The 19227-nt window shown below is 60.0% G+C and overlaps 3 protein-coding genes across 3 annotated transcripts; 2 read left to right on the forward strand and 1 right to left on the reverse strand.

Annotated features, from left to right (window-relative positions):
* Positions 1-60: 60 nt before the first annotated feature.
* Positions 61-5419, reverse strand: EXOC3L1 (exocyst complex component 3 like 1). The gene is made up of 14 exons (XM_032424332.1): positions 5086-5419; positions 4796-4992; positions 4410-4585; positions 4109-4328; positions 2957-3569; positions 2760-2877; positions 2509-2634; positions 2309-2409; positions 1991-2101; positions 1126-1255; positions 880-1002; positions 648-803; positions 432-556; positions 61-328 (listed from the first exon to the last, which is right to left on the reverse strand). The coding sequence occupies exons 2-14, from the start codon at positions 4839-4841 to the stop codon at positions 139-141; spliced, it is 2235 nt and encodes a 744-aa protein (XP_032280223.1). The 5' UTR covers positions 4842-4992; positions 5086-5419; the 3' UTR covers positions 61-138.
* Positions 5420-6773: 1354 nt separating this feature from the next.
* E2F4 (E2F transcription factor 4) lies at positions 6774-13429 on the forward strand. Its single transcript, XM_032424536.1, has 10 exons — positions 6774-6947; positions 7381-7490; positions 7632-7793; positions 8125-8168; positions 8883-8944; positions 9165-9462; positions 9930-10109; positions 12078-12125; positions 12332-12376; positions 12479-13429. The coding sequence occupies exons 1-10, from the start codon at positions 6813-6815 to the stop codon at positions 12592-12594; spliced, it is 1200 nt and encodes a 399-aa protein (XP_032280427.1). The 5' UTR covers positions 6774-6812; the 3' UTR covers positions 12595-13429.
* Positions 13430-13667: 238 nt separating this feature from the next.
* On the forward strand, positions 13668-18405 carry ELMO3 (engulfment and cell motility 3). Its single transcript, XM_032424328.1, has 20 exons — positions 13668-13899; positions 14030-14070; positions 14171-14243; positions 14461-14511; positions 14712-14881; positions 14967-15066; positions 15170-15321; positions 15412-15490; positions 15646-15696; positions 15785-15907; positions 16003-16134; positions 16238-16339; positions 16426-16534; positions 16642-16778; positions 16875-17038; positions 17159-17271; positions 17363-17467; positions 17576-17658; positions 17750-17836; positions 17925-18405. The coding sequence occupies exons 1-20, from the start codon at positions 13822-13824 to the stop codon at positions 18135-18137; spliced, it is 2163 nt and encodes a 720-aa protein (XP_032280219.1). The 5' UTR covers positions 13668-13821; the 3' UTR covers positions 18138-18405.
* The last annotated feature ends 822 nt before the right edge of the window (positions 18406-19227 follow it).

Consider the following 19227-nt stretch of genomic DNA (forward strand, 5'->3'; position numbering starts at 1 on the left):
GGACTGGAGCCAGGATACCTTAGGCGTTTCACTGAGCGTGGACCCCCTAATCATCGCACTTTTATTTTATCCCCCCTTCCCCCAATACACAATTCAGGCGTCCGGGGGCCGTCCCTGTATCCGGAGGGCAGCCGGGCGTCAGGCACAGGGCCCCGAGGGAAGGCAGGAGGACAGCGCAGGAGCAGGCGCTGGGACGAGGCTGAAGAGTGCGCGGCGACCGGCAGAGGGCGAGGGCTGTGGGCCCACCTGCAAGGAGCTGAGTGCGGCCAGGCGCTGCTCCCGCGACACGTCCCCGCGCAGGTCCAAGAGGGCAGAGACGTGATCCTCGCTACGGGGACCCCAGAGAGCTGTGTGTCAGCTCCGCCCCGCTCTTCCCGAATCCATCCTCCCCTCCCTCTCCCCCCTCCCCGCACCAGAACCACTCTTCGCACCTCACGTCTGGAAATTTTTGTCGCAGGCCTGCCACCTCGAGGCCAAGCAGCATGGGGTCGCGGAGGTTCAGCAGATCCCGCAGAGCGAGGAGCACTGGCGCGCACTGAACACTCTCCTCCAGGCCCTGAGCACCGCGGGGTAGGTCTCGCGTTCGCCCTCGACCTCCACCCAACCACTGATATTCCCGCTCATCTGCTCGCCTAATGAACTCTCACCAAGCCAAGGAAAAGTTCCCGAAGCTGGGCCGCGTCTTGCTGCAGGCGCTCGGCCGCCTGGGTCCTCTCGTCGGCTCCTCGGCACACCAGGCGGCCCTGCATCAGCGCACGCAGGTATTGCAGTACTACCGTACGTTCCGCCTCGGCCAGGAGCAGCTGCGGAGAGCGCAGTGGGTTCAGCATGCTTTTCCCATGGGCCTTCCCTACTCCCCAGCCTTTCCCTTAAACGCACCTGGGCCGCAGGATTCCTCACGCGCCTAAAATCCTGGCAGAAGCGCGCCGTCCGCTCGCACACATCGTCCAGCAGCTCTGGGCTCGACAGCCACCTGCGTGAGGGCAGAGCCGCGAACAGGGGCTGGGGGTTGGGGCAGAAATGGGGTTGAAGGAACGATCCAGAACTAGCATTCCCCCTGCAGAGATGCACACCCATATATGCTGCATCTCCTCCCCCCACCCCAATCCCCACTTGAAGCCTTACCTGGAGCTCCGCCAGCAGCGCCTCCAACACCAGGCGGCAGATCCTCCTCTGCAACTCGTCCAGCGCTGTCTCCACCGGAGCCAAAGCTCCTGAAGCCGCCCCGTCGGGCTGCAGGACCGACACGGAGGAGCTGGACGGACCAAAAGTTAAGGCTTCAGGACCAAGGCCAAGGCCCTCGCGGTCGTCCGTTGTCTAGCCACTCTGACGCCACCTAGTGGTGCAAGTGTGTGGCGGGAGGGGGCAAGAATGGCGGCTCTCTGCACTTCTGTAGATCTGGGGCTTGGACTGAGGATGGGAGTGGTGGGCTCAGACAGCCAGAAGGAGCCCAACCAGACCTGCCTCTAGTTCGCAGTGTGACTTCGAGCAAATCAGGTCTTTTGGTTTCTGTTTGGGTAAGGGAAGAGTTTAATCCCAGCCAGGAGGGATTCAAACTCATCATTAACTTGTTTGTTCTCTCTGCCCCCACCCCAAAGAACATAAGACCCAAGAGGAAGGGGATTTTTTTCTGTTTTGTTCACAACTGTAACCTCAGACATTACGTGGCACAGAGTAGGGCCTTGATAAGTATGTGTTGGATAAATGAATGAATGAATAATTGGTACTGTCAGGCAAGCACTGATAGGTACTTCACACCTGTTATATGATTCTCAGAATGTACCATTATTACCTACACATAATACTGATAAGAAAAACGAGATTCAGAAAGATTAGGTAACTCATCCAAGGTCACACAGTTAGCAATTAGTGGAACTAGGATTGGACTCTCAGAGCCATGTGAGTCTAAAATTTCTGATGACCTAGTGTGGGCTGGGTCCATACCTAATTGGGGTTCAGTCAGGGGTTCTGTGGGGGAGGCTTCTGGTACCTGAGTGCTGACTGGTGGTTGAGGGTGGCCAGTAGGTAGGGCACATAATGAGGGGCCATTGCTTCCCCCCTGGCGTGGTCTCGGGAGAATCGGATCAGAGCATCACTAAAGCTGCAAAGGGCAGAGGTAGTTCCTGTACCTGTCACTCTGGCGCCCCCACAACTTGAGTCCCTGGTACTCCAGCCCCACCTCCAAGAAACCCAAGACGCTGTTTTGAAGAAGCCCTTTCCCCCTGGTGTGCCTTATTCACTCAGAGCCCCCTTGGGCTGCCCCAGGAGCAGGTCTAGGGGCTGGACGTGGGTCAGTGCCTTGGCAGACCTCCTCAGGAATGTGCCCAGTTCCGAGAGCGCCATGCCCTGCACCCGCTGCTGCAGTGACTCGCTGACCAGGCTGCTCACGCGAATGTTCTCTTCCAGGATCTGCAGGCAGCAACGGGTGGCCATCAGCAGAGTCCTAGTCCTTTTCTCCTCCCCTTTCCCTCTGGGGGCCTCCCACCTGCCTGGCCTCTTCCCACCCACCTGCAGCACTATGGCCGGCAGAGGTGAGTGGTAGAAGCCAGAAGAGTCTGTGCCAGGTTCCTGCTCTCGGTTCCACTCAGCTACCTCCCCATCCAGTGCCTTCTGCAGCCACTGGGCCACATTTGCCTGGAGGAAGGGGCAAAGGGGGGCAGGATGTAGCAGTTGCTAGAGACAGGTAGACATGCAACTCTGCAGATACAGGCCCACAGCCGGTGGCAGAGCTTCTCTGTGCCTGGGCCCCAACTACTCACCTGGATTTGGGCCACAAATGTTGCCTCCAGCTGTTCAATGTTCTCTGGGGTCAGGAGGGGCTCCAGCTGAGACACGTCAGCCTCGGGCCCCAACTCTAGGCTCCCCATCATTTCTGGCCTGCAGATGGGTAGCCCAGTGTCACTGTGAGCCCCCAGCCTCTGAGGCACCCACTTCCCGATGGCCCGAGGGTACTGACCCCAGGTACACACGCAGTGCCCAGTGCAGCAGGGTGAAGGCCTCAGCAGCCCCTAGCTCAGGCCCTCCCAGGAGCTGCTGCAGGCAGCGGCGCAGTCCGCTGTGCAGGGTGTGGGCCCACAGCCGGACCACCTTGTAGTGCGGTGGGCAGCAGGGCGCTACTAGGGCTTCAGCTGTGGCCAGCTCGGCCGGTAAAGCCACCCGCAAAGCCTCCAGCCACCCTGCCAGGGCCCCCGGCTCAGGCAGGAGAGGCGTCCCAAAGTGGGTCCTGTCCAGGCCCTCCTGCAATGCCTGCAGACAGCGCTGCCGCCAGCCCCTGGGGGCCAGCTCCAGGGAGGCTGTGTAGCCAGCATCCACCTCCGCCACACGCACGGCAGCCACCAGCCGGGCTGGGTCCTCCCGCGCCAGCCGCCCTGCGGCCCCTGCAGCCGCCTCCACCGCCTGGCCCAGAGCCTCAGCCAGGGGGCCCAGCCCCTCGAAGACTGGCAACTCCAGGCCCCCCAGAGGTGCCCACGTCTCCTCTTGCAGCTGCTCCAGCTCCCGAAGGCACACATATGCCTCCAAGAGCTGCCTGGCATCAATCAGGCTCCGCGCGTGGGCCACTGCGGCTGGCACTAAACAGGGAGGAGAGGAAACAGCCCTGAGTCTCAAACCTCCCCCCAATACGACGGGTGCAGCGGTGGGTGCTGAGGCCCTAGGGCTGCAGTGAGGTGTAAAGTGTTCAGTAACCAGTACAGCAGAGCACTGACTAATCTGAAAGGACCCAGGGAAGGGCCTAGAGAACCGGCGGGCCAGGTGTAAATTTTTGAGCTGATGGAACAAGAGAAAGCCAGGGATCCTGGAGGCAAGGCAGTGTGGAATTCGCAGGGCCATGCTAGTGGCTATTAAATACTTCAATAAGTTAGCAACCAGGGCGGTCAGAGCCACTTGGCTGAGTCTCAGTCCTGATTCACACAACTCATACTTGAGAATCCCAGAATGAGCCAATTTGTATCCTGCTTCATACGCCATTTGAAGCCTGAAGTACTCTCTGGAAGGTCCCTGGTGTGTCCCTCCATGCAATCTCCCACGAGTGCCCCAGCCCCTCGGTCAGTGATGGGTGTTTATTGACTAACGGTTGGGGGGCTGAGGCCCAGGGCCCCCGCACACTCACCTGCCCAGAGCCGGGGCAGCAGCTGAGACAGGACCTGCAGCTGCTTGTGCTGTGCCACCTGCTCCCGCAGCGGTCTGAGGGTCTGCGTGGCCTCCGCCGCACCCTGAAGCAACCCGTGGGCCTGGCCCAGGGCCTCACGGGCGCCCTGCACGGCCTCAGAAGCCTGGGCCAGCTGCCACACACCCGTCTTCACGCCCTCCAGGTAGGACTGCACCACCGACTGTGGGAGGGAGGCAGCCAGTGAGGCCTGGCCAGTCCTACAGCCTGTCCCCGGCACTCCTTTCCCCTGCCTGATGCCCACCTTGATGCGTGCTTCCAGCGAACAGGTACGCTGAACCTCACGGCTGCGGTACTGGCCCAGTCTGGCCAGCTGCTCCGGCCGGTAGAAGATCCCCGAGGCCCATTTGAGTGCTGCTCCTCGGGCCAGCCGCTCCGCCCTCTCCTGCTCTGGCCACTCAGGCCCTGGGCAGGAAGAGCCTGGGCAGCCTCGTCAGTTGGGCAGGGCCTACAGGAAGTGGCCCGAACCTGCTCCCCTTCCTACTTCTCAGCCTGTCCCCTAGGGCAGTCCGACCCATTCCTCTTGCTGCGCTATAGAGCTCCGGCCAGCCCTGGCAAGGAGGATCCAACCCCACCATTCCCATCTTTCTTGCCACCATCCCTCCCTCAGCCCACCCAGAGGGCTCATACCAGGGGGAAGTGAGGGCTGCATTTCGTCCTTCGTTGCTGAGTCCATGGCAGTCCCTCGAGGAGCTGGAGATGAGGTAGGAGTGGGGGTGCTCCTGTGAGCGGTAGCCTCAGGCTAGGCCCCTCTGAGAAGGAGGAGGGGGGTTCTTGTCCAGCCCCCTCAGGAAATGTTGGGGAGACTGGGTTTCTCAGTTTTGCCCCTGCAGACACCAAGTGAGGCAGGGTAGGCACAGACCTCTGCTGGCCCCAGCTCCTGCTCTGAATTGCAGAGGACAGTTTGGTACAGAACTCACCAGGCTTGGCCAGGCATCCAGTTCTTTCTCCTTTGAAAATAGTCTTGGCCTTGAGGATGGCCCTCTCCCCCAGTCTTCAGGGCAGAGCTGGGTATTCTCTTCACTGGCTCACGAGGCCTGGGTGGTTCCAGCCCACACCTCAGCATGTAGCAGAATTCTTCTCCCCAAGGAAGCCTCTCTACCACCTCCCCGCCCAGGAGCACCCTCCTCCATCCAAGGCCAAATGCCCAGAAAGGAAGGAAGCTGAGTCTCTGGCCTTTTATTCCCAACAGGAAAGTGCATCTGCAATGTGGGATGGGGTGGGGAGGGCTGGGCGCAGCTTCCTTGGGGGGAGGGGGTGTGCTCCCTGTAATCCCTGAGTCCTGCCCAGCCCATCCAGGACCTCTTCGTGCTCAGGACACAGGCGTGAACTAGACGGCCCCAACTTGGGATGGAGAACGGTGTGCAAATATGGGTGTAGACAACATCACAGTAGGAAAACTGTGTTGATGGCTCCTCAGAGGAGGGTAATGCACTTCTGCAGAGAAGTGAGAGGCCACAGGCTATTGTGAGGAAGGCGTGTGGTGGGTGATGGTGAGGGAGGGGTAGAAGGGCTAGGAAAGCTGTGTTTGTCTTGAGAGTTAAAGGGGGCCATGGAGAGGACCACCGGGTAGTAATAATATAGTGGACGCTGGTTACCACCCAAATCCACCCTTCAGGACAACACCACTTGTTCCCCTAGCTGCCAGGAGCGTAGGTTGCTGAGGTGTCACAGCTGAGTCTCTCGGTCACAGTTAGGGCACAAAGGCCTGGTAAACTTGCCTGAACATGGACCACCTTGGAAGGCCCACCCCAGTTTCAGTGGACGGCCTGAGGCCTCTCTTATAACTGCATCACAGTTTAATTCCCCCTTCTGCCCAATTTTGCATGTCTTACTCCCTTACAAGGATGGATCCTCATTAAACTTCCCTGCAGGCAGATCCCTGTCTCAAAGTCGGCCTCCCAGAGATCTTGACCTAAAATAAACGATAATAAATAATGATGGTATCAAACATAACAACGTGGTACTAGCCAACACATAATCTTTCCTACCTTCCAGGAACTGCTCTAAGTGCTTTACATATATGTACACCTAGGTAAGCATGTTTGCCTTGGTGGGAAAATTGTTAGACTCCCTGGTCTCTGAGCACTGCAGTGTTGAGACAAGAGAAAGATGAGGCTGGGATCAGGGAAGGGGAATGGGAATGGAGACAAGTGGGCAAGCTCGATGTAGTTAGTGCTTGCTGTTTGGCAGGAAGTGAGAGACAGGAATAGGGTCAGTAAACCCAAGACACTGGGACAGCTTCTAGGAGCAGGTTTGGGGAAACACATTGGGTTCATCAGGCAGCGTGGTCTCCTCTTCTGAAATGGGGACAGGTTGGCCAGCCAGGAAGGTTCTGGTGGCTCTCCCTTCTCTACTGCCGGGGCTGCCCACCGACTTCCTCCACCTCTCCCTGCACCCTGCCCTCTCTCCCGGGATCCACGGATTGTTTTCGTCCTCTTCGGCGGTTGGATATTTGCTGATGGTCCCCGAAGTTTTGCTGCCGTGTCTGCAGAGAGGAATTGCGCCGGGTTCCCTGGGAGGGCGCGGAGCGGAAGCGGAAACAGCGACGCTGGCGCCGGCGGCCGGGTGGCCAGGAACGGAAGCGGAAGTGGCGGCGGCGCCGGCCTGGCCTGGCCTGGCTGAGGGGAGGCGGCGGGCGGGAGCGATGGCGGAGGCCGGGCCACAGGCGCCGCCGCCCCCGGGCACCCCAAGCCGGCACGAGAAGAGCTTGGGACTTCTCACCACCAAGTTCGTGTCGCTTCTGCAGGAGGCCAAGGACGGCGTGCTTGACCTCAAGCTGGTGCGGCCTGGGCTAAGAGGCGACCGGGAGGATGGTGGACCAGGCAGGCCTGGACCGGTAGTGGGAACCCCTGGGGCCGTCCAGCTGAGCCCTCAGGAAGCAAGCCGCCATTGGTGTGCTTTCTCACAGGAGGGAGGCCGGGAACTGTTTCATTCATTCGGCCGAGGCCATTGGGCGTCAGCTATGTGCCAGGCTCTGGGCTGCAGGTGCTGGTCCTCGTGGCCCTCCTCGGCTGGTGTGGGAAGGCATCAGAACATCAGTTCAGACTGTGCCAGGCCTCTTCCTGCCCCGCGGTCCTGATCTTTGGCGCCTGGGAGGAGGGCTGGGACTCAGGCCACCCCTTTTTCAGATCACTTCCAGACCAGATTTCAAGGTAGCTGGGGGGACACCTGAGAGTGGGGCTGAGTATCCTGTGCTCTGTTCTGTCTGCCAGGCAGCTGACACCCTTGCTGTGCGTCAGAAGCGGCGGATTTACGACATTACCAACGTGCTGGAAGGCATCGGGCTGATCGAGAAAAAATCCAAGAATAGCATCCAGTGGAAGTGAGTGGGGGCGCCTGGGAGGGCAGTGGCATCTCTTACCCAGAAGTGTCAGGGGCGTGGGGAGGAGGACACAGGAGAGAGCAGGGGCTATGGGACCCAGAGTTCCTGGTAGCTCCTCTCAGCCTCACTCCCTGGGCTCAGGGGTGTGGGGCCTGGCTGCAATACCCGGGAGATTGCGGACAAGCTGATTGAGCTCAAGGCTGAGATCGAGTTGCTGCAGCAGCGGGAGCAAGAACTGGACAAGCACAAGGTGTGGGTGCAGCAGAGCATCCGGAATGTCACAGAGGACGTGCAGAACAGCTGATATCCTCCTGGTGGTCCCTGCTCCCGGGGAGTGGGCGAGAGGGGCCCTCTAGTCCAGTTGGGTTTGCTCTGTGGTACCCTAGACACTATCCTGCTCGGGAGGATGATCCTGCAGCTCCTGGCCAGGTCCCTGCCTTGGCCTCCCTCCTCAGACTCAAAGCCCCTTCCCCAACCATTCTTGGCCTGTGATCCTTCTCCATGTAGACCCCAGGCCCCAGGATTTTCTCTGAGAGCTTGTATGTCAGATCTCTGCTAAAGAGCTGGGTTTTCTCTGTGGTCTGCCATCTGTCACCATAGGCAGGGCATCAGCCGTTCTCCTTAACCCCCACACCTTGGCCTACGTGACTCATGAGGACATCTGCAGATGCTTTGCTGGTGAGCAGAGCCTGGGTAGGGGGCAATGGGGGTGGGGCTAGACTGAGCCACAGCCCTGAGCAGTGGGCTCAGTGCCCAAGGAGAGTTTTGTCTCTTAAGAGGGTTCCTTGGGCTTGCCCAGAGAGGAACCAGGCAGGGTAAGTCCTGGGTTTGAGGGTCATTGGGACCCCATGGAGGCAAATCATACTGAAAGGGTACAAGAATTCTGGGCTGGGTCCCTGGGTCAGTCCCCATCTGCAGTGTTTCCTGGGTTTGGCTTCTCAGGCATGACAGAGGCATAAGGGGGACAGAGCATGTGTGTACGCTCTTGCATGCTTGTATCCAGAGAACAATGGTGCTCACTTGCAACCTGTTGTTAGTTGCGTTATAGATATAGGAACTGTTCCTTCTCCATCTTGCATTCTCTAGACTGGTTTGGGGAAGGAAAATTGGCCTTGGCCTGAACATCTACTCCTAGGGAGCAGCCCCATCAATCAAGAAGTGAGATTGCCCAGCAATCCTTCAGTCCACATGTTTGAACCCAGATTTTCTGGTTACTGACCCTTGGGCTCTTGGGAGGAGAAAAGCTTTAGTTTTTTGCCCCAGCCAGTGGGGGGTTGGGTGAGGTTTACTGTCCTAAGACACCATGATTCCCTTCCTTGCTCAAAGGGATAGGCATCCCCATTCTCAGATTAGATTGAGCCCATGGGCCCTGACCCATCCTTGTCATTTTAGGAGATACCCTTCTGGCCATCCGGGCCCCGTCGGGCACCAGCCTCGAGGTGCCCATCCCAGAGGTGGGTGCTCAGCCCAGGCAGGCGGGGTTGATTGAGGGCGGGTGCTAGCTGTGGAGCCCGATAAGTCCCGGGTGGGGCAGGTAGGGGGAGGCCTGGGTTTGGGGGTTATCTAGAAGAACGGGCAGCCTAGGGTGGGAGAGGACACTGCAGCCCTGGCCCAGGGTCAGGCAGGAGCCAAGCCTGCTTCTAATTCCACCTGTCCCCCATCCCCCACCTCCAGGGCCTCAATGGACAGAAGAAGTACCAGATTCACCTGAAGAGTGTGAGTGGCCCCATCGAGGTGCTGCTGGTGAACAAGGAGGCGTGGAGCTCCCCGCCTGTGGCAGTGCCCGTGCCGCCACCGGAGGATCTGCTCCAGAGCCCTCCTGCCGTCTCTACCCCTCCGCCTCTGCCCAAGCCTACCCTGGCCCAGCCCCAGGACGCCTCACGCCCAAGCAGTCCCCAGCTGACCACCCCCACCCCTGTCCCTGGCATCACCGAAGCCCAGGGGGTGCCCGGTCCAGCAGCTGAGATCACAGGTGACGTATAACAGGCAGCTGGTGATGGGTGACTTCTGGGGCCCAAAAGGCAGCACCTCTGTACTCAGTGTTGGAAGAGACCTTGTGGGGGTTGTCCTTTTCCTGGTCTCCAGCTGGCCTCCCTTTGCTATGGTCGTGAATGAGCCCTTTTTAACAGGGAAGCTCTGAATGTATGAAGGGGTATTAGTGGGGATAGTTTTCCCCGGGTCCACCTGGGTCTCTCTTCCCCTGGCAGCCCGTCTTGAAGCCTGGCACAGCAGCCACGTCATCCTTGAGTCTCGCTCCTGCAGGCCTCATGCCTCTGTGTTCAGGGGCTCATTTCTAGGTTACCTCTGCGTGGGGGACTGGCGGTGCCTCTCTCTCCTTGGGAACCGGGCTCTTGTCATCCCGACTGTGGCTTCTAGCACAAAGCTTCGGTATCCTCCTTCCTGCTCCCAAGTGACTGGGTTTGGGGGATCTGGTTGCAGTGAGCGGTGGCCCTGGACCGGACAGCAAGGACGGTGGGGAGCTCGGCTCCCTGCCCCCAGGCCTGGGAGCCCTGGACACCCGGCCACTGCAGTCCTCCGCCCTGCTGGACGGCAGTAGCGGCCCATCCGGACCCAACCCTTCTACCTCCTTTGAGCCCATCAAGGCAGACCCCACAGGAGGTGAGTGTGTGGCCCCTGAGGGACAGGGAGAACCCAGCCGCAGCCACTGCTAGGTCAGAGACACCTGGGGCTGGAAGCCAGCTCGCCTGTCTCCTCGGCCAGAGCTGGCCAGCCCGCCCCCCGCCCCCCAGCAACCCTTGCCTTGACCCCAGAGCTCTGCCAGCCTGAGTGAGGAGCCTGGCTGCCAGCTCAGCACCGGTGCCCCTTTGCCCCCCTTCCCGAGCTACCCACAACTCCTGGGCCCCTCCCAAAGCCTTCCCGCCCCCCCCCCCTTGCACTCAGGGGTCAGGAAGGCATAACTGCCATCCTGGGGAGGGGGCTGTGGTAAAGGCCCTCAGGCTCCAAAGGTGGGGGCAGTGCCTTCCCAGGGGAGGTGACATCATCTGCCTGGAGTCTTCTTTCCAACCTGCGATTTGGGTGTTTGCGTCTTCCAGGACTTGTTCTCCTTGGCCCACAAGCACTGCTCAGTCTCTTCTCACTAAGTGACGCTTTGTCCTCTGTGTTCCCTCTCTCACGTTCACTGTGTTGTTTCTGTTTGGACTCCTTGGGCAGGTCATCTCTGTTCCATTCCGTGTCTTGGTCTCCTCGTCCCCCTCCAGCATTCAGGACCCTTGTACCCCCACCCCCCGGGACGCTGGTGCTGCTCTGGAGACATTGCCTCGCCCTGACTGCTGCCTCCAGCAGGTTTCTGGGTGATTCGCTCTGGCGCTCTCTTGCTCCATGGTGTTGCTTTCTAGATCCTTTGGCATTTATGATGCCAACTTTGGCTCTTCTCTCACCGGCTTCTTCCGTCCTCTCCCTTGCGTGCCTTTATAAACATTGTGCGTCGCAGGTCTCTGTCTATTGCACACCTGTGGAGGGCCCCCATTCTGGGTAGATGAATCCCTAGCCTCTGGCTTGCCTAGGTCTTTGTCTGAACTCCACACCTGTGTCCGTGTGCTTTCCTCTGCACATCTGATGGGCACTTCATTCCTGTATCATTAACTGAAGCTTGCTTTGCTATCTCTGTGTGTACCCTCCTATTGGCCCTGGTCCCTCAGGCCTGACACCCGCATGTCTCTCCACTTCCATCTCCTCGCTTTTCCTGCTCTCCATCTGGCATTAATTAACTGAGTTTTGTCTCAGACATCTCCCATCACTGGCTTCATGTATCCTCAACACTCAGGGTCACTGCTGGCTACTTCTACCCTAAATTCTTCAGCATCCTCCTCTTTACCCCGACTAATAGGGATCTGTCTGCAACACAGGTTGAGTGTGGCATTTCTGTGTTTGCAAAGTACCTTTAACGCTTCTTAAGGCCTGCTGGATGAAACCACAGCCCCTTCACCTGGTATATGAGATCCTCGTGCGCCAGCACTCCTCTCCAGTTTCGTTTTCCTCTGCTTCCCATGTGCCTCCTCCCAGTCAGACGTTTGTAGCAGACTTGTCACCCCATAGCACCAGCCCCTATTAAGTGTCTGCCTCCTCCTCTGCCAAGTGCCCTGGTCCAGGGTGTGGCCTTTGAGCCTGGCATTGAGCAGGTGCTCAACGAGGGCAGGTGTGAGTGAGGAGACAGGCGAGCTGGCTTCCAGCCCCAGGAGGATACCGAGCTGGCTTCCAGCCCCACTCTACCCCTGCACAGCTTGAGAGCCACAGACTCCTGGCTTCCCCAGTCTTCCCAGACAGAGACCATCAGACAGGGCATACCTACTGAGCCCATCAAGGGAAGGGTCTACTGCCCTCTAACTTCTGAGTTAGAAGGGCTGTATCAGTCATCTACGATGGGCCTTTCGTACCCTGGGGTCAGCACTAAGGAACTCACATCTAGCAGGGGAGACTGACAATGCCAGCTTGGCCTGGGGCAGGGCCTCCATCTCCTCAGCTGTGTGGAGCCCCAAGACAGGTGGTATAACATCTGAGGAAGGTGGAGGCTAGAGTGGGACCAGACTGGATCTCTGTGCCCTTGAGTATGGCTTCCTTGTCTTTCAGTTCTGGAACTCCCCAGAGAGCTGTCAGAAATCTTTGATCCCACACGAGGTAGGTCTGCATTCTTCCATGGGGTAAGGGCATAGCTCATTGGGTCTTACGGTTGTTTTCTCGCACTTCTGAGGACCTATGATTGTGCTTGGTACCTGGGCAAAGAGTAAAGTTCCTGATGGGTGGCTAGGGGGGTCCCCTTCATGGGCTTTGGTGGGTGGAGAGCCAGGAGCCAAAATGTAACTGAGCTCTCCCTCCCTCCCCAGAATGCATGAGCTCAGAGCTGCTGGAGGAGCTGATGTCCTCAGAAGGTGGGTAGCCCAGGAAGGTGGGAGGTGGGGGTGGGCAAGGGGGTTGGGCAACTGCTGGGGGGGCGGCCTTGGCCCAGAGCCTCAGCCTGGTGCTCTCTGCAGTGTTTGCCCCCCTCCTCCGCCTTTCTCCACCCCCTGGAGACCACGATTACATCTACAACCTGGACGAGAGTGAAGGTGTCTGTGACCTCTTCGATGTGCCTGTTCTCAATCTCTGACTGACAGGGACATTCCCTGTGTGGCTGGGACACAGACTGTGTGACCTGGGGGCTGCCTGAGGACCTCCCCCACTCTACCCCTGCACAGCTTGAGAGCCACAGACTCCTGGCTTCCCCAGTCTTCCCTCACTGCAGTTCTGACCACGACTCCCACTCCTGCACGAGCACCTGTACCGTGCTAGGAAAGCAGGGGAAAGGGGCTCAGCCCCCTTCACCATAGAGCCAGAGTGTTTGCCTCTCCTTTTCGGGGGCTTTCCCCCACCTCATGCCCTCTCAGAGCCCAGGCTCGGCTGCCACTCTGGCACAGAACTGAAGACCTGCCATCATCTGCATAGGGCAGCTTGTCCAGCCCCACTGCCCTGTTGCAGCCAATGCCTCCCACTCTGAGGAGGGAAGCCTAGGGTGGAGCCAGACACTTGCCAGCACCACCCCTAGCCTCCTTCACTTCTCCCCACCCCTGACCCTGCAGCTCCCCCTGGACCTCTCCCCTGTACCCCCCATCTGCTGGGCCCTTAGCCCAGAGTACCTATAGGTGGTGTGGGGGGTGAGGTGGGGGGCTGCTAACAGGAAGGAACAGAGAGGTCTTTAGCTAGAAATCTGGACGGGTGAGCCCCTGAGGATTGGCCCAATCTCCTGCTGCCCTGTAGCCCCCCCCTTGTTTATTCATTTGCCCTCATTTAGAGCCATTTGCAGAGATTTAGAAAGATTTGCAGTAACGAACGGATTCCTATATAAAGATTATTTTTATACTTTTTGCAGCAAAAGGAAATTGTAATATTTGTACAGTATCCAAGTGAATAAAGACCATGCCTAAGGCTATCTCTGACCTCGTTCTTTCAGGGCCCCTCCCTGGAATTCGGCTGGATTGGTGGTGGGACCGGGCGGGTTACCTTTCTTGGAAAGGGAGGTGTGGCTGCTCTGGCACCCCGCCCGCCCCGCCCCCCCCGCCCCCCCGCCCCCACCTGGCGCACCTTGGGCGGGCCGCCGGGGTGGGGCGGGGCAGGGCAGGCGCCTACCCACGGGACTCCAACCCGGAACTAGTCTCGGCTCCCTTGGGAAGGCCGCGGCCCCTAGCCAGGAGCGGGACCCTAACCCCTGAGTGCGGGCCACGGGGTCCAGGACTTGAACAGAGGGACGTCCTCGTTCTCGGAGGCACCAGACCAGGCGCGCCCTTGGCCGGAGCTTAGACGGTCTGGAAACTACAGGCGCCCCTGCCCTGGCTGGACCATGGCGCCCCCGCGGAACGTGGTGAAGATCGCGGTCCAGATGCCTGACGCCATCCCGCAGCTCATCCAGCTGGACCAGGTCACTCGGCCTGTCTGGCCTCCATTCACCGCACCACCCCCCTCCGGGTGGCCCCCTTCCCCTCGGAACCCCCAGGGTCCTCCCCAACTGCAACCCACACCCGCCCCATGAGTGACCTGTCCACTTGCAGGCAAAGCCTCTGGCCGCTGTGCTGAAGGAGGTGTGCGACGCGTGAGTGCAGGCTAGCCAGGCCGAGGAGGGGGGTGGGGGATGGGAGGGCAGGACGGAGGGGCGCCCTCTACCGGCCTCACTGAGCCTCCGCTCCTCGCAGGTGGAGCTTGGTTCACTCGGAACGCTACGCCCTGCAGTTTGCTGATGGACATAGGAGCTACATCACTGAGAACGTGAGTCTCCCCCGCCCCCGCCCCCGCCAGGCCCATATCCCACTGTGCGACACCCGCCATTTCTAACCCACCTGATCTTGATCCCTCAGACTCATCCCCCTGTCTGGAATGTGATCTTTCTTTTCCGGACTCCCGAACCCTCCCTCACCAGCAACCCGGATTAACCAATCCTCAGAGCCCTTCTTGACTTCTCCCCCTTTCTCTCCATCTTCTCCAGAACCGCACAGAGATCAAGAATGGCAGCATCCTGTGCCTCAGCACTGCCCCAGTAATGCCCTTCCTGACCCCACCCGCATTCCCTGCCCTTCTTCTATGCCTCTTTGCCGCCCACCCTCCTCTCTGCCCAGTTCGGGAGGGCCCCGGCCCCAGCTCCGCAGTGCCCCACCTAGTGGACATCTGAGTCCCTACACCTCCAGTTCCTGCTCCTTACTTCCACCCAGCCTCCTCACCTTTCCCACCCCTGCCCAGGACCTTGAGGCTGAGCGGCTGTTGGGTGGGCTGCAGAGTGGGAGTCGTGAAAGGCGCCGGGAAGCTCTGCAGCACCTCGTCTTGCTGGCCCCGGACGTGACCTTTGCCCAGGAGGTCATCAGCCGTGATGGGCTTCAGAGACTAGGCACCATCATTGAGGATGGGGATGAGTGAGCACAGGACTGTGGTTTGTGGTGGACATGGTGGGGCTGGGGGTCCTAGTCTGGCCCTGCTCAGCCCCAGATGTCCCCCCAGCTTAGGGGAGGTGCTGACCCTTGCACTGAGGGCCTTCTTGGAGCTCATGGAACACGGCATGGTGTCCTGGGAGACGCTCAGCATCCCCTTTGTTAGGAAGGTGGGTTGGCTTTTCTAGGGCAGCAGGTGGGGGCAGTGGAGTGGTGTCAGGATCTGGCCTTCCATGGCGGTGAAGTGGTAGCAAGCCCCTACCCCTGTTACAGGTGGTGTGCTACGTGAACATGAACCTGATGGATGCATCTGTGCAGCCCCTGGCCCTCAGGCTGCTAGAGAGTGTGACCTTGAGCAGCCCTGCCCTGGGCCAGCTGGTCAAGAGTGAGGTACCACTGGATAGGCTGCTGGTCCACCTCCAGGTGTAAGTGTCTGGGGGTGGGGGTGGAATACAGGTGAGGGGCATGGAGCCAGACCCTGGATAGCCCGCTGAGCCCGCCTCTTCTTGCCCCAGGATGAACCAGCAGCTACAAACCAAGGCTATGGCATTGCTGACAGCCTTGCTCCAGGGGGCCAACCCTGCTGAACGCAAGGTGAGTGTCCCATCTGGTGGCTGGACTGCAGGGGTGGGGGGTGGGGGGGTGGAGCCTGCGCAGGAGCTGGTGGGCACTGCGCTCCAACCCGGGACTGCAGGAGGGCTGCTCGTGGTGGGGCTGAATCATCTAAGCCCCCTTCCCACTTACCTCAGCACATGCTTGGCTACCTGTGGCAGAGAAACCTTCGCCAGTTCATCTATAAGGTAGGAAGGACTGGGCTAGGCAGACCCCTCCCCGCTTTTCCTCCCCCAGTAAGCCTCCGCTCACACCTCTGGACTGGCTGTTCTCCAGAACATCATCCACAGTGCAATACCATTGGGCGACGAGATGGCTCACCATTTGTATGTACTGCAGGCCCTTACGTTGGGGCTGCTGGAGCCACGCATGAGGACGCCACTGGACCCCTACAGCCAGGTGGGTGCCTTTGGGGAACACGAGGCTGGGGAAGCTAGAGCGTGGCTTTGAGTCTATGATCCTGACACCCGCTTACCCCACGACAACGACCCCAGGAACAGCGGGAGCAGCTGCAGGCCCTGCGCCAGGCTGCCTTTGAGTCGGAGGGGGAGTCTCTGGGCACTGGGCTGAGTGCGGAGCGCCGCCGTTCCTTGTGTGCCCGCGAGTTCCGAAAACTGGGCTTCTCTGTGAGCGACCCCTCCCTAGCCCCCCACCCCTGCCTCAACCCAGGGCTGCTGTTGTTCCAGAGGCCTGGGGCCCTTACTGAGCTGCCCGTCCCGCTTCCCCCAGAATAGCAACCCTGCCCAGGATCTAGAGCGCGTGCCCCCTGGCCTGCTGGCCCTGGACAACATGCTCTACTTCTCCAGACACGCACCTAGTGCCTACAGCCGGGTCGGTAATCGGGTGGGTGGGATATGGCCGGGTCCCCATGGCCTTAGCTGAGCGCCCCGTCGCATTCACTCTTTCTGCCTCCCCAGCTGGTGTTGGAGAACAGCAGCCGTGAGGACAAGCACGAGTGCCCCTTTGCCCGGAGCAGCATCCAGCTGACCGTGCTGCTGTGCGAGCTGCTCCGCGTCGGGGAGCCCTGTGAGCGGGCCTGGGCGCGGCGCGGCTGGGAGCGGGGGCCGAAGGGCAGAGAGGGCCAGGGGCTGCGCACGCCTTCTCCCTGAGCCCCTCCTGCCCCCCTGCTCCAGGCTCCGAAACAGCCCAGGACTTTTCGCCCATGTTTTTCGGCCAAGACCAGAGTTTCCATGAGCTCTTCTGTGTGAGCATCCAGCTGCTGAATAAGACCTGGAAGGAGATGCGAGCCACCCAGGAGGACTTCGACAAGGTGGCTGGGGTGGAAGGGAGGAGACCCGGGCCAGGGCGGGGGCCATTCTGAGTGGGGGCCCCGAGCACAGCCCTGAGCGGAACTGGGTGGCTCCAGGTCATGCAGGTGGTGCGGGAGCAGCTGGCCCGGACGCTGGCCCTGAAGCCCAGCTCCCTGGAGCTTTTCCGAACCAAGGTGAACGCGCTTCCCTATGGGGAGGTGCTGCGGCTGCGGCAGACAGAGCGGCTGCATCAGGAGGGCACGCTGGCCCCTCCCATACTGTGAGTTGCTGGGAGTGGGTCCCAGTCCTGGCCCCACCTGCCCCGGTGCCCCACGGGCCTTGCCCCAGCTCAGTCCCAGTCAGCAAGCCTTCCCCTTGCCCCCTCCGCCCCCCAACCCAGGGAGCTACGGGAAAAGCTGAAGCCAGAGCTCATGGGCCTGATCCGCCAGCAGCGTTTGCTCCGCCTCTGCGAGGGGACACTCTTCCGCAAAATCAGCAGCCGGAGGCGCCAGGGTGGTTGAATGGGCAGGGGTTGGCAGAGAGCGGCTGGGTTGGGATCAGGGCCCCTCGCGTCACTCCTTCCCTCTTCCCTTTCTGCTCACAGACAAGCTGTGGTTCTGCTGCCTGTCCCCCAACCACAAGGTGCTGCAGTACGGGGACGTGGAGGAGGGCGCCAGCCCACCCACCCTGGAGAGCCTGCCTGAGCAGCGTAAGGAGGACGGGGCAGGGGTCCGGGTCAGCCACCTGCCCTCCCGAGACCACCCCCTGTCCGGGGACCGCCTGGGTCCCAGTGGTCAGCCCGGCCTTCTTCCCGCAGTCGCTGTGGCCGATATCAAGGCACTGCTCACAGGCAAAGACTGCCCCCACGTCCGGGAGAAGGGCTCAGGGAAGCAGAACAAGGTGAGTGCAGTGGAGGCCAGGGGCTCCTTCCCCCCCGCACCTGCCCTGCTCTGTTCCCCACTCAGCACTGTCCGCTGCCTGCCTCCCCCAGGATCTCTATGAGTTAGCCTTCTCCATCGGCTATGACCACGGGGAGACGGAGGCATACCTCAACTTCATCGCCCCATCCAAACGGGAGGTGAGTGTCTGGGCCAGGCTGAGCCAAGTGGGGCAGACAGGCTCGGGAAGAGGTGGGCAGGCCCTCATGGAGCTGGCCCCGTCCCCAGTTCCACCTGTGGACAGATGGGCTGAGCGCCCTGCTCGGCGGTCCCATGGGCAGTGAGCAGACTCGGCTGGACCTGGAACAGCTGCTGACGATGGAGACCAAACTGCGGTTGTTGGAGCTAGAGAATGTGCCCATTCCCGAGCAGCCGCCTCCCATCCCCCCGCCCCCCACCAATTTCAACTTCTGCTATGACTGCAGCATCACTGAGCCTTGACAGTGAGGTTGGCCGTGGGCCACAGCTGCTGGCACTGGTGACCGTGAAGGGTGGAGGGTGGTAAAACCCAGACACCCTGACCAGCAGAGGCTGCTGCGGAAATAAAGTCTGCTTGACTCTTGGGTGTGTGTCGAGCCAGTTCTGCAACTGTGGGCCAAGCCTGCCTTCAAATTTAGCTGGCAAATGAGATGGGGCATCAGGCCAAGGTCACTGCTTGGGGCCACAAACCTGGGCGGCCGCAGTTGAGGGGCTGGTGTTGTGAAGGAGGGGCTGGAGACAAGCTGACCCTATTGTCCTTCTACAGGATGAGTCCTCAGCCTTCCTCGGTGCTGGGCCTGCAGAGAGGGATGTCCTCTGGTCTGGGTAGCAGCCCATTGAGGGACGTGGGGCAGAAGATACTGCCCTAAGTGGATGCCTTCCTGGGCCGCATTAACAGGGGCCTAGTTTCCAGAAGGCTCCTGACAGTCTGAACTCAGTCCTCAGTCCTGCTTGGCCCAGTCCTCAGTCCTGCTTGGCCCTGCCTGGTGTCCTTTTCAAGACTTGGAGGCCCTCTGGTGAGAGGTCTGGAGGGACAGATGTGAAGTTGGGTCTGTTCTGTGCTGAATGGCAAACTCTTAAGATTCCAAACATGACCCCAGGTGCTGGGAGGATAGGGCTGATGCTGATAAGAGGGAATTCAGTGCCGGAAGCCTGGCATTCTGATGCAAATCTGCTGGAGCATGGGTGTGGTGGGGGCCACAGAGAGGCAAGGCCTCTGGGGACGGAAGTGGCTAGGGGTGCTGGGCCCAGCTGGAGGTCAGTTTCAGAGGCTAGCACACGAACCCACAGGCCCCACAGGGCAGGCTGAAAGCTGCCACCTCTCTGACCTCCTCCATGCCTCTCACTACTTCTCTTTCTCAACACCTTCGCACATACCTTTTTAAACAGTGTTAACCATCAACATGTTACCTTGAAAACTGATGAAATGGCATCTCCTTTGGAGAATGTGTTGGGGGAGCATGTGCTTCTGACTCAGGCCTCCAGGGGGCCCTGTATTCAGAGGCTTCTCACCTTGGAATAGTTCAAGTTCAACTTGCTATTGAATTCAAGA

The sequence above is a fragment of the Phoca vitulina genome, unplaced genomic scaffold (assembly GCF_004348235.1).
Source record: "Phoca vitulina isolate PV1807 unplaced genomic scaffold, GSC_HSeal_1.0 scaffold30, whole genome shotgun sequence".
NCBI classification, from domain to species: Eukaryota; Metazoa; Chordata; class Mammalia; order Carnivora; family Phocidae; genus Phoca; species Phoca vitulina.